Genomic DNA, 13,003 nt, shown 5'->3' on the forward strand with positions numbered 1-13,003 from the left:
ATAGGACAATAGTTGGGCACCACACTGGAAAAGTGCTAAAACTGAGCTACATGCAGATGGCTTTTCTCTCTTAGGGTCAGTAGTAACAAATGCTTTTCTATTCCTTTGAAGCAACGTGAAAGCTTTTCAATTTCCTTTGTTCCTGCTCTATATGCAGCTGCAAGCAAGAGAGAATTCCAGCTGCTGTGGCTATTCCAAATCAACAGGTTGTGGTTTTAAATACCGTCGCGCTTTGCAGTTACCCAAACTGTTAAATTCTTGGTTTAAAGTGCACAGCCTCATATGTTTATGCTCTTGTTTTCCACAGAAGAAAAATTTAAACGAGTACAACAAGATGAACTTCATTAATCTGCCTATTTCTGGCACAAGGGTAGATAAGCCTGAAAACAGTAGCAACAACGTTTCAGAAAAATTAACTTGAGGTTATGTTCTCAGGGTGATGCAAGAACAAAAAGTCACATTGCTTCTCCAGGCTCTGCCAATTTGCTTTGGCTTCATTTTGTTAACTGAGGAAGAAGGTCTGCATGCATGTACTGGACATGAACTTTCTTTAAATTGGATAAGTCACATGCTCATTATTACAAAACATTTCAGAAGTGCAACAAAAATCATATGATTTCATGTCTGCTGGAGATAGGTTCCTTAAGTGCATTTAAAAAAAAAAGCAGCAATTAAGAGACCCAAACCAGTAACTATTTAACTGCTTTTTTGTAACATTAGCTGTCCATTTTCACCATTTAACTTTGAATGCCAATTTACACCGCAATTCCTTGAACTAACAACAAATTGGAAAGGCAAATGCTGATCAAAATCCTTTGACACAAATACATTCAAAAAAGGAAACTGGGAAATTACTCCACTGGAAAGAGTCTTTTAAATAGATTTTATCCTGGTCAGGACACAGGCCGCCTGTTCTGCTAATCCTGAGCAATTAAATATTTTTATTCTTTCCCCTTATTTCTTGTAAAAAAAAAAAAAAAACAAAAAAGCTGCAACACATTAAAAATGTAGGGCACTATTGAATTCCTTGTCCCTGTGGGATGAAAGGCTGTGAAAACTGGCATACACCTAGCAGATTGTTTTTGAGAGTCCTTCCGCAGGCCAGGACTGGTGGAGCCAACTTTTATGGTGATTGAAAAAAGCATCATTTTAATTTCACCTAATAATCCCTTAGATACAGCGATATTTAATCCTCGTAACACTCATTATCAGCAAAAGTGGCTATCACTGACATGCAGGGGACTAGTAATGATTTTAATCTCTGGAAAAAACTACCTGGTTTAAGTTGGCTGAAACAGCCGCTGATGGTTTTGTGATCTGAATCAAATCCCTTGTGCAGATAAATCCCCACATTCAAACCTTGCAGGATACTTAGTCTGGGTAGCTTTATAGTCGGAGGTCTGCAAAGCCCCCACTGGGACCGACCTGCTTTCAACATTTCACATGAAAACTTATATAGCTACCACCCTCCTGTCTCCCTCCAAATAATCAAGGAGATTGGCCAGATTTCACTTTGGAGTCTTTCAACATAATTTCACTTTACAAGTCTAAAGGAAACAGGCTGTTGGGGGTGTTATACCTATTCCTCACAGGGCTCCAGGTGCTGCGTTAGGAGCACATCTGTATACATCCAATAAATCCTTTTCTTTTGCATTTATCCTGTATTTATCATCACTTCAGATTTTAGATCTAATTAAAAGTTGTTGATTCCACTAAAAAAAAATTTTATCAACTCAATCATACCCAGATTGGGAATTAAATTTAATATTCCTGATTTCAGTTTAAAAGCAGAAAATTAATTTCAATTTTTTTAAACTAAGGTTTCAATTTGAAAAAAGAAAAAAAAAATCAGCCTTTTCACCGTTACTTTGCTGTTAATTGGACATTTGGTTTAAGAGTGACAGAATCAAAAGTCGGTTTCTTCAACGGCTTCCATAAAAAAAAAAATGAACTGGAATTAGGACAAAAGAAACATACTGGAAGAAGCAGCAGCAATTGCCAACTTGATTTGGCTTACAGGAAATTAGCAAGCAATGTTTATGTACTCATGAAACATTCCAAGAAAGCATAACATTACACTAGACACCACTGGTAGACAGAGGATGCTCCCAAGGGAAAATCTAGTGGAGACAGAGTTCAGTGAAAAGGTAGCTGACAGTGAATTTGAAGGCGAGAAGAAGGAAAGGGGGGGAAAGAGCGGGATACAAATGTTCTGGCTCGGTCCTATTCCCTTGACCTTTCCCCAGCCCGAACCAAGGAACTCGGCTCAAATGTGAGACTGAAGGTACCATTTGTTCTCCCTCATGGCTGCTCAGAAGGATACAAGATTTCAATGCTTGCAGCTCTATTAACTCATTTCTAAACTACTTAATTCTCATCATAGTTCAATTATTTTCATGCTGAAGATTAAGCAATGGATGTTTACCCCAAGCTACATTTTTATTATGCAGCCCTAGAAACGTAATTGTAAATGCCATTTTTATTACTCTGGTTTCCGTTAAACAAACTTAAGCAAAGAGCAACGACAAACAAAATAAAAAGAAATCTTATATTTTTGGTCTTATAAAGTATTTTTATGTTTAGCTACTTATCAAGCATTCAGGCAATTCTGTCTTCTCCTTAGAAAGAATGAAATTTAAGATGTACTTTGCTTCTTGAGAAGGCTCAAAGTCCATTTTCTCTGGTACTATTTTAACTTTGGTACTGCTACACATTACTTTAGTCTGTAACGCATACAACCTAACTGGAATTTTTGTAAGCAACACAGCCCCTGATAATTAAGAGTTGTAGTGACCAGTTGCCTTAATATTCCTTCTAATGATCCAAAAAGATATAAGAGGGTAAACATCAGATACCATGTATTTTCAGAATTTCCTCTCTCTACATTTAAATTGGACAACCAAGAATTTAATAACGAAATCATCAGCTAAAACAGGAAGCCAGTAGTAAAATAAAGTTAATTTGGCATGCAGTTCACAGCAGATGCATCTGTGTAAACTGCAATTCAAAATAATCTACATGTAATGAAAAAAACATCTGAGCTGACCAAAATCCTGCAAAAATCAAACTTCCATAAAAAGCTGCAGAGGGGGGGGAAAAAAAAAAAAAAGGAAAATGGAAAGGAAGTTCCAATGACAGCGTTTCCTAAGACACTGATTCACTTAAAAGCTAACTTGCTTGTCTTCTTTTGAGTGAAAAGTTTGCCATGATGGAAACAGGCAGAGAAAGAGAAATAAAATAGATTAAAATGTGCAATGTAACACTCTCTTATTTAATCCGATCTATTGATGCAACCCAGAAAAACATTTCAGCTATGATATTAGGGCCTGAGTCCTTCATATGAGTAACTGCAACTTCACTCAAGTTACAGGCTCAAAATTTCTGCAATTATTTATTGCATGGAGTGTAAGATCTGAGAGCTGCAAGATCATTTTGGGATGCAGACACCCTTTCCAAAACTTACCTTTTACATCAACAGCTTTGAAGTACATGAATAGTTACTGCTAGAATTTAGAAAAGTAGTCAATGCTGCAGCTGATAAAAGATAGCCCAGTCACGTCCTATTGCTTCTTTTTAAAGGTCATTAAAACCATCCAGGGCTAGAAGGTTGATCAGAAATGCCATCTATTTACACTACAAATATACATGTCACTGTTGGCAACTGTAAGCCAGTTTTTTTGTAAGCAAGATTTTTTGTAAGCAAGTTGTTTTGCTAATTCTGGAATTTTTGTGTATTGCTGGACGCAGAAATTAAGTTCATAAATTAAACTCGCTTAAGTGTGATAAACCAAACCTTACCCACATGCAGGCCTCCAGCCTGACTTTTGAGATGATAGCCCATAAAGAGATGGATCCTTCAGTCGTCTCCTCATCAGGGCACATAATTTGATCCGGGTAAGGAGGCTCAGGAAAATTAACTGAATTACATTCATATGCAGCAAGGGTAACTGATGCTATGTGTGGACCCTGAAAAAACACAAGTCAATTTCAAATGCATTTTATGTTAGTTATAATAAAAATTAACATTAAAACCCCCCATTTGTCCCTGATGCAAGGAGCTTAGGCTAAAACTTAGTGTTTCTCGCTTTGGCCATTAATAATCTTATATATGTAAAACGTTGTGGGTTGGTTTTGTTGGGGTTTTTTTAGCCCATCTAAAGTGCAATATTGATCTAGTAATGGTCTTTCAAAAAAAAAAAACCCAACCCTTCTTGTGATCTGCTAAAAATGTTAAGGAGCCTTTCAGCTTCTGCCGTACCATTGTACAGTAGTGTGAGGTTGCCAAGGAGAAATAAGAATCCTTATTTCTTAACACCCAGGCAAATTTTCAAAACTTTAAAATGTTCTCTTAAGTTATTTATGGCATACAGCTTTATTAGAGCAGGTGTTTTCCCTGCTGTTGCTTTTAGAGGATGGATACACTTAAATTTTAGCTTATTTTTTAATGACTAGGACTTTATGACATCTTACAGTGGACCTTCTTAACTTCTGGATCTTTCTCCAAAAAGTACTTACTTAATTTTTGTGTCAGTTTTTCTGCATATACAAGAAAGTAACCTTACTGCTGTTTGTTAAAAATGGTTTGAAATACAATTCAAAACTTAAATGTTATTTAAATGCCATATAATTGACTTAATTCTAGTCTCCATCTTACATTAAAAGATTGTTTTGGACAGAGCTCCAAATAGAACGAGCATAAAATCTATCAAAAAATTTAACAGCTACATACCTAAAAACCTGAAAGAATCGCCATTATTTTAATACAAAAGGAGTGAGAAGCAATTCAAATACGTCTAGTGTTCAGGCCACAGACTTTTAGCTAAAAAAGAAGTCACTTTGCAAAAGGTCAGGGAAACACATTGTCTGGGGAAGAAGCAGGGGGAAAAAAAAAAAAGTACTGAGTTAAACTAAGGTCTTTTCATAAAGTCGCAGATTTAAATAAATTTTAAGGCTTTCTTTAAGTACAGAACAGATTACACAAACCTTAACTTCTGCTATTAATTATTTGATGGGTTTTGACGCCTTGTTGGGAAACATTGTCAACAATTTTCTTCTACGTTTTTTCCTTTAAATGAGTCATGTTTTATGAGACCACTAAGGGAGCCTGATAGCCCCCACCCAAATCAAAGCTAAATTTATTACAGAATAATGACGGAAAGTGTGATAGACCTCAGCACTGCTGTTCCCCTGCACAAGGCTTCCAAAGCTCACTTTGAAATGCAGGAGCCGGAGAAATATTCAGAGGACCCTGCAGCCTTCATTTGCACATTAAAGGGTGAAATTCCACAGCAGGTCTCACACAGGAGGTGAAGCTCCATTGCTTTTTCTAGACTTGCTGGGAAGAAGATTTTAGTTGGGTTCACTCAACATTTCAGGGTCCCACTGAAGAGACCAGAGCACTGGGCTTACGCAATTACATTGACAGTAATTTTTTAGTGGCAGTGAAAAATAGGATGTTGGAAAAAAAAGTTATATTTCGCTGTATGACAGCTGAGACTACTTTTGTCATACGCAAACAATTCAAAACAAATTCACCTGGCATACAATTGGTAAGAGACAAGCTGCTCTGATACCAAGCAAATTCTTTTATTTATTCCTTGTTACTTTACAGGAGACTAACTCAAAATGCTTTGGCATAACTTGGATGATAGGAATACATAGATGTAGCCTGCTGAGATGAGGCACAGTCTCTCACAAGAAGTAAACCTGAAAAAAGAGGGGATGCAGAAATTGATACACAAGAGTGATTTTGATATGGAAGGGAGAACAAAGAATGGATGAATGAACCAGTACCATACACCAGTGGCATATCTATAGGCTCCAACGGCAATTAGCTCCTTTTTGGTACTCGTAGCAAGATCATTCCTGTTCCCAGCAGCTTCACAGCTAAACAAATAACGTATCTCGATTTTACTCATCGAGGACAGATGCAAAGAGAGAGCTGAAAGTCTGCTAAAATTGTAAAATACATTTATGGCAAACCTGAGAACTTCTTTCTCTGCCATACTCTGAAACATAGGGAATTTAATGCCATCCCCTGCTAGTCCCTCCCCAGTCCAACAGCTACCTTGGGACAAAAAAAGGTCTCAAGCCATCTTCCTTAAATTGATGGTTTTCACCTGCAGAAATTTGCAATAAAATTCTCTTGAATAGCAAATTTGCATGGAGGAAATCCCACCCCCCCCTCCCCTGTACTCGAGTTGCAAATGACTATTTCCTATGTTCCCTTGAGAGTAAGGGTAAGGTTGCTGCCAAGGCAGTGAGATACGGAGAATCAAGAAGCAGGGTTTTCAGTTCCACAAAATTTGGAAGGCAAACCACACTACATTATAACTACAGCCAGCTGCGGCAGGAGACTGTTAGTTTCAGTTTTATAATGGTAAGAGATAAATTTAATTGCTACTATAGCAAGGCCCCCACCCCCTCGCAAGGTTTCAGTGATGGCATTACCAGCATTTCTTCTCAAACTGCACACAGGGTGTGTAAAGAGGATTGTACAACCTCAGGAGAGCAAGCAATGACAAAATGCCTAACTGGAGACTGCTGCACAAGCTTCTCGCCATACGCTGCTTCTCTCAACAGAGTTGCCATCCTTGAAATGGCTTAATGGTCTCAAAACATTGCCTCCTGTTAAGGGAGCTCTCCCAGTCTCAACAAATGTCTGCAAAAGGAAAAATTTTACAAGTAGCCAATGGAAAAAAAAAAAAAATAAAATAATTTCACAAAGCAGCTGTAAGAGGCCAACGAGCCACCTGAAGACTACACCAATTGAACATAATTCTTCCACTTCAATGTAAACAATTCTATAATGGAAAAAAGTTGGGAGTTATGGAACCCACAGAAGCCACATTTGAACTGGAATAAGAAATAAAGCATAAACGGTTCATTTAGAGTGATGAAGTGTGGAGTACTGGAACTCAGAGCCAGGCAAAGGAAAGCAGAACAATCCTGTGTCCTCCTCTGGCAGCAGAGCCCAGCTGTCCTGCTAGTCAAATGGACAACGTCTCACGGCTTGGCAGCCTGCGTGCAACATCTCTGACATCTGCTTTTGTTCTAGCTCAGCTCTGAAAGCTTACATTAGACTTTCACAAAGCCCTGGTTACCAAGCACCTCAAAACAATAGTTGGCTAAACAGGACCATGGTTGCAATAGGGGGGGGGGGGAATGGAGTGTGGGAGGGTCACCGAAGGTTTCATAAGAGAGGTGCCATTTGGCTTTATATTTAGCAATAGTGATGGTTTAACTCTGAACGGGACAGGGAACCAACTTCAAACAGGCTTTAGGTGCCACCTTTGGAAAAATGACATTCAATATACACTCGGATGTTTTCTCTGTATTCCTTCCTGTGCCAGAAGGATTAATTCTCATACAATTTTTTAATCCTCTTCACAAATACCTCCTCCACCCTCTCCTCCTCCTTCTCTGTGTGGGACTGCAGTAAATACTCAAGAGTGTTTCGCCTCTCTGCAATAGCTCAGTTTATTTCAACACTTTTGGAAAACCTCTAAGATATCCCCTCTGACTCCGACTGCAGCTCTACGTTTGAAAAGGGCATTTGCAAAACTATTTCAAACCCTGTCATACCAGACAACAAATACTAAACCCAGGCAATTTAGTAGACGTGCTGCTTGCCAAACCAGGAAGAGTCGCTGAAATTCAAGGCATGTAAGATCCTGAACACCAACGGTCTTTCCCTCACCCTCTTCCAATGATTTTTTTTTTTTTTTTTTAAATTGCAGGAGGCACTAACAAGGGCTAACAGAGAAGAAATTGAGAAACATTTTGCTGACTCGGGTAAGAAACATTTGCTTGCCACTACGGATGACCAGAAGGAGCCTGTGGTTAGGCTGGAATGAGATTTGTTAGAAGTATCTGTACAATTTACAAATCAAACAAGACAAGATCTGGTCATTAAGATCAACTCAACATAAATCTATTTTTTTAGCAATAGTAATTTAGGGGAGTTTGGAAATCCCTATCTACACAACCCTAATGTCTCATAGAAGGTAACCTCGAACTCAAACTCACAGGCCTTCAGAGAAGTTCTAGTTCAGTGATTGAAGGAACCCGTTAGAATAGACACTGCTAATCCTCAGAAATAAGTTACTTTAAATGCTGAAGTACTTAAATTTATTAAATTTTTAGACAGTAAAATCTTTTTAATCTATAAGTTATGCTTGTAAATTTATCAGTGCAAGTAAAGACAGCAGGCTTTGTAAAAAAAAAAAACCACCAAGAAGTTAAAATCCTTAAAAACCATGCTGATATGTGTAATTCTTACAACAGAAATGCCTTTATCGTAAGGAAAAATGACTGAATATCCAATTAAAAATGAATCATATTTCACGTTATTAATAATTTTGTGCACCTAGACTGCAAACACAATTAAAGCTATAAACAAACTCCATATGAAGTGCTGGTTTCTCACATGCCCCTTCACAGAACAACCATCCTGCTGAAGTGTTATGAGCACAAGAACAACTACATCTAATTTTAACCTTTTATTTTGGGGGAAGATATAATTTTAGACCGGCTCTAACTTAGAAACATTTCACAAAGAAAAGTGATATGTCTGCCAGCAAGAAAAAAATATTACACTGAAATCATTGCCGAACTTAATGCACTAAAAATCTGTTTTCCTCTATGGATACACTGCTTTTCATACTGGGTTCAAGACTCAGCCCTTCCACAGGGGGCAAACATGTCATGCTATATTTGATTAAGATAAATTGGAAAAACAAAAGCTTGCTTCTCATGGGAAACATCCTGCAAGCGTTGCCCCAGGCTGCGACTCATCTCATACTTATCTATGAAGTCACTATACCTCTCAAGAAAGTTAACACCACGTTACAGCATTTATTTTTTTTTTTAATCTCCAAGAGCAGTGGACAACTACCCACAAGGAAAACTGCTCTATGATTAAGAGGGAAAAGCTTGATCTGGAGGTGGCTAGTAAATATGTCAATCTAGTCTGTCTGTGTTACAAGATTAAAGCATCTCGTGACTGTATATAATGTCTGGTATGTGGCACTGGCTGTAAAACGGGGCTCAGAATGAAGAAGGAGCCTGTACCTAGAGCATCCTCAAGTGACACAAACATCCACCAAGCCGTCAGGGATAGTTTTAGCAGACCATCATGGCATGGATGTATTAATTTTACAATCATGTGTCTCTTAGCAAGTTTCTATTCCCACTTCAGTCAAGCCTTGCCCCACCACGCAGAGCTGATGGAAATTCCAACAGATGAGCCACAAGCTCTGAATATGACTGAACAAGAACCACCGAGGGAGCAGGCACATGGTACCACTGCATGCATAACAGGGCCACGTCGCTACTTTGAGGAGGAGTAACATGAAAAGCAGATGTTTTGGAAGGCTGTGCCCACGCTACTTTCTATAGGAGCAAACAGACTCACGTCAGGGAAAGGCACAACTGGAAGAATCCGAGTTTATACTCTGGTGCTGACAGAAGACAGAAATAATCTGTCAGCATTCTCTCCTTGCCCTTCCCTAGCCACCCACTTACTACTTCTGAAGAATAAATCACAGCATCTATTCAAATTGACACTAGTAGTGATGAATGACTTTAACATCTCCAATTAGAGATCATCTTGCACTGTTATCATTATTTCCAGCCTGTTCAAGGAAACAGTGATGCGAGAAGTATACACTTCAGGCTGTGCATCAAAAAAAAAAAAAAAAAAAAAAAAAGAGAGCAGAAACTCCAAGGGAGCAAACGAGGAGAAAGCATAACATGACCTCCCAGCAGAGTTATGAGACACAGAACTAGTGACAAGGCAGTTGATGGCACATAACAAAAACAAGGCATCAGCATCTGGAAGGTAAAATCCATCAACCTTCAAAAGGAAGAAAAGGGTGTACTGATCATCTCACTAATTCCTCAGCTTGGTTCAAGTTCAAATCACTGTAGCTGGCCAAGACGCTCAATACAGCTTAAATATTAATATGACATCGATATTTTGTGGACTTCTGAAAAGTCAAAGCAAGGCAGCTAATCCTGCACAAATGGAGGCACTTCTCATTAGCTGTTTACTGCCACAGTTCCAGCTTTAGATAAACTGTCCAGACTCTGACGTACAGCACTCTCAGCAGCACTGGAAGCCATACATGGTCCTCGCAGTCACACCATTTGGGGCTCTGACTCACGAGAATTCATGGTGGGGCAATACGGGAGGTTACTGCTTCCAGCTGGTCCCCCAGCCCCTCGGAGCAGGACAGCCGGACCCGCAGCGCCCGCCTCGCAGCCGCCAGGCTTGTGCCCAGTAGAACTGAAACCACCATCAGTTTCAACTCACAGTAACGGGGGCTTGGGGCTCAGTTCAGTCTCCCAGACTGAGCTGCAGCAGTTGAAGGGATTGTTCTTCCACAGCATCATCTAACCCAGAGGCACTGCTTTTATTCTCTGCGGGTATCCACTGGTATCTGACACATACAACACCAACGGGTGCACTTAGGGGGACTAAGACTCCAAATGAACATTTTTCTCCTTGAAAATACCATTTTTAATCTCAGATTTTTTTTAATGCAAGCCAACCACCGGAAGATTTAAGAAACACCCAGGTTACACAACTAATCTGGCAGCAGTGTCCAGTGTAATTCATTGGACCCTTCCAGTTCATCAGGGCATTATTAATATCAGTGCTGCAGTTTCACACAGAACAGACCCCACTGGGCTGTAAAAGCAGGAGTTCCTATCAAGAGATGGTTAGCAAAAGTGATTTTTAAAAAAAATGTATATGTTGATTCAAGGATTCCAGGATGTTTCAGTTCATTGTAGAAAGCCTAGGACAGCTGGAGGAAGTAGGTTTAAAGGCATGAAGGAAACAAATGAGAGAGTAAGAGTCACAAACAACCCTCACACACACAGGATCCATTTCAACTTATTTTAGAATTCATTTCTGTCTTCTGCACCCACATGTATTTTTCTTTTACCTACCTTAAGTCAATAGCAGTAATCTGAGCAGAGATATTAGACAGAACCATTTTTTATTTCATTTGTTTCAGGCTTGAAAGTTGACATGTGAATTGAAAAACAGTATGGACTGGAAATGAACACCTCACTTAACAAAAATAATTCAGTGCTGGGAAGGGGAGCACTGCTGTGCCCTCCCCACCTGGCTGAGGCAGCTCAGCTTTTGTTTCTTACTTTTTCCTTTACCCACAGAACCCATAGTTCTCTGGCTTACCCACACATCATGATCCACATGGAAAGAGCAAAACTTCTGAAGCTGACAATCACTAGGAAAACTTCTGTATTAAAGTCACAAGTAAATAAACAGAGAAAAAAAAATTAAAGTTATGTGGATTTCCAAATTATTCTGTCTACTTCATAAAAGTGGAGCAAGCCCTGTTTTGTGAGGTTTTCTTTTTAGAAAAACTTTAGTAATTTTACCACGAGTCTCCTTACAAGCTCAGCTCCTGGAACCAGATAAGTAAAAGGAATTATACCCGATTTTAAATAGCTTTCAGTAGTCCTGGCAGGAAACAGTTTTTTTATTTGTGGGTTTCGGGTTTTTTTTAAATTATTTACACCAACAACTTTTTTTTCGTTTTGTTTTTAAAAACTAATGGGTTCGTTATTGCACAAGGCATCTGGATTTTAGATCTTCAGATTCTAACTTAAACCAGTTCAGATAGGGCCAAAACACAACTCATTTCAGCTGCAAAGTACCACACTTTTAGGAGGCCAGAATGTGACCCCTCACCAAAGCCAAACCCTGGAACCAATTCAGAACAAAAGCAAGACACTGAACCCTCAAGCCCAGATAAATTCAAAGTGTCTCTCTGAAGGCAGCACTGTCAATAAGGACACTGTCTTTTTAATCCACATCTCTTTTATAGGCAGTTTTCTGTTCTTTTTCATGCCCTGAAATTATTGCCGTGCTCTCTTCCACTCTGCTACAGAACACCCCAGCAAGAATTAAGTGACAAACCCACATATTGCAGTTCTGAAAAAATGCAAACTCTTGTGTGACCTCCGCACACAAAACATTCCTATTGTACCTCACGTTTCCTGTTTGTGCTAGTCCACAACCCGGGCGACCAGCAAAAACCTTTTCAGCAGTTGCTCCACTTGGCTCTATCAGCAAGCAAGCAGAGATCCATATTTAAGAAACAAAAACACAAACAAATGCAAACAGCCAAAGCTCGCTCTGCCCTTTTGACCTGCGAGGAATTCGCTCCCATTCACCCCCCCCATTACAGATTATAACAGACCATACACAGAAGGGACATTTATCACCCGCTTCTCTCGCAAGGCTGTTTGATAGGCATTAATTCTAAACTGATTCTGTTTGCCTCGGGTACATCTTTTGCAATCCATTTGCCAGAGCTGAACTGAAACCGAATCACGAGGCTGCGTCATCCCACCCCAGCGCTCCACCTAGTGTCCCCCGGCCCCCCATTCATTTCATTTTGCGGCGGCAAACAGACCTCTCCAAGATGTACAAACGCAAGAAATTCCTGACGAGTTACCCTCAGTCATCATCTTTTGGTAATTAGGTGATTCATGCCGTTTATATTTTAATATACCGTCCACAGAAGAGAAAACATCTCGGGCGCTAAGAAAAAAAAAAAAAAAAAAGCTGCGTGCTGCTAAAAACAGTATTTAGAGTCGTTAATCATAATAGTTGTATTTCCTACAGAACCACATCACGATTACTATTTTTAAAATGTTGTTTTTAAAGAATTGTGAAAAACCTTTAATGGACTTTGGGAAAATAAGCCAGCAGACTTGTTTTGAAAGTGTCAGAATAAAAAGGATTCTTGGAAGAGTGGCCTGCTTCCCTATTTCTGCGCCGAAGATCTGCTTCGTGCCAGCCCTTTGCTTTGTGCCAATTTGCAGCATAAGAATTGTTTCCAAAGAAGCCATGTCAAATTTTACATTTAGGGCTGGCTACAACTAAGCAAGCAGCATTAAACTAGGAACCAATACAGCAGACAACATTCAGACCCTTTATAACATAAAGTTCCAGAATCACAGA

The 13,003-nt window shown here is 39.3% G+C and overlaps 1 protein-coding gene across 3 annotated transcripts in view; it reads right to left on the reverse strand.

The window, feature by feature from the left end:
- Positions 1 to 13,003, reverse strand: part of VMP1 (vacuole membrane protein 1) — a 68,572-nt gene that overhangs the window by 35,844 nt on the left and 19,725 nt on the right. For all 3 annotated transcript variants that reach the window (XM_074922599.1, XM_074922600.1, XM_074922601.1), the window contains exon 7: positions 3,799 to 3,966. In XM_074922599.1, the coding sequence (XP_074778700.1) occupies positions 3,799 to 3,966 (168 nt within the window). The remainder of the gene's footprint in view (positions 1 to 3,798; positions 3,967 to 13,003) is intronic.

Source organism: Athene noctua, chromosome 19, assembly GCF_965140245.1.
Source record: "Athene noctua chromosome 19, bAthNoc1.hap1.1, whole genome shotgun sequence".
NCBI lineage: Eukaryota > Metazoa > Chordata > Aves > Strigiformes > Strigidae > Athene > Athene noctua.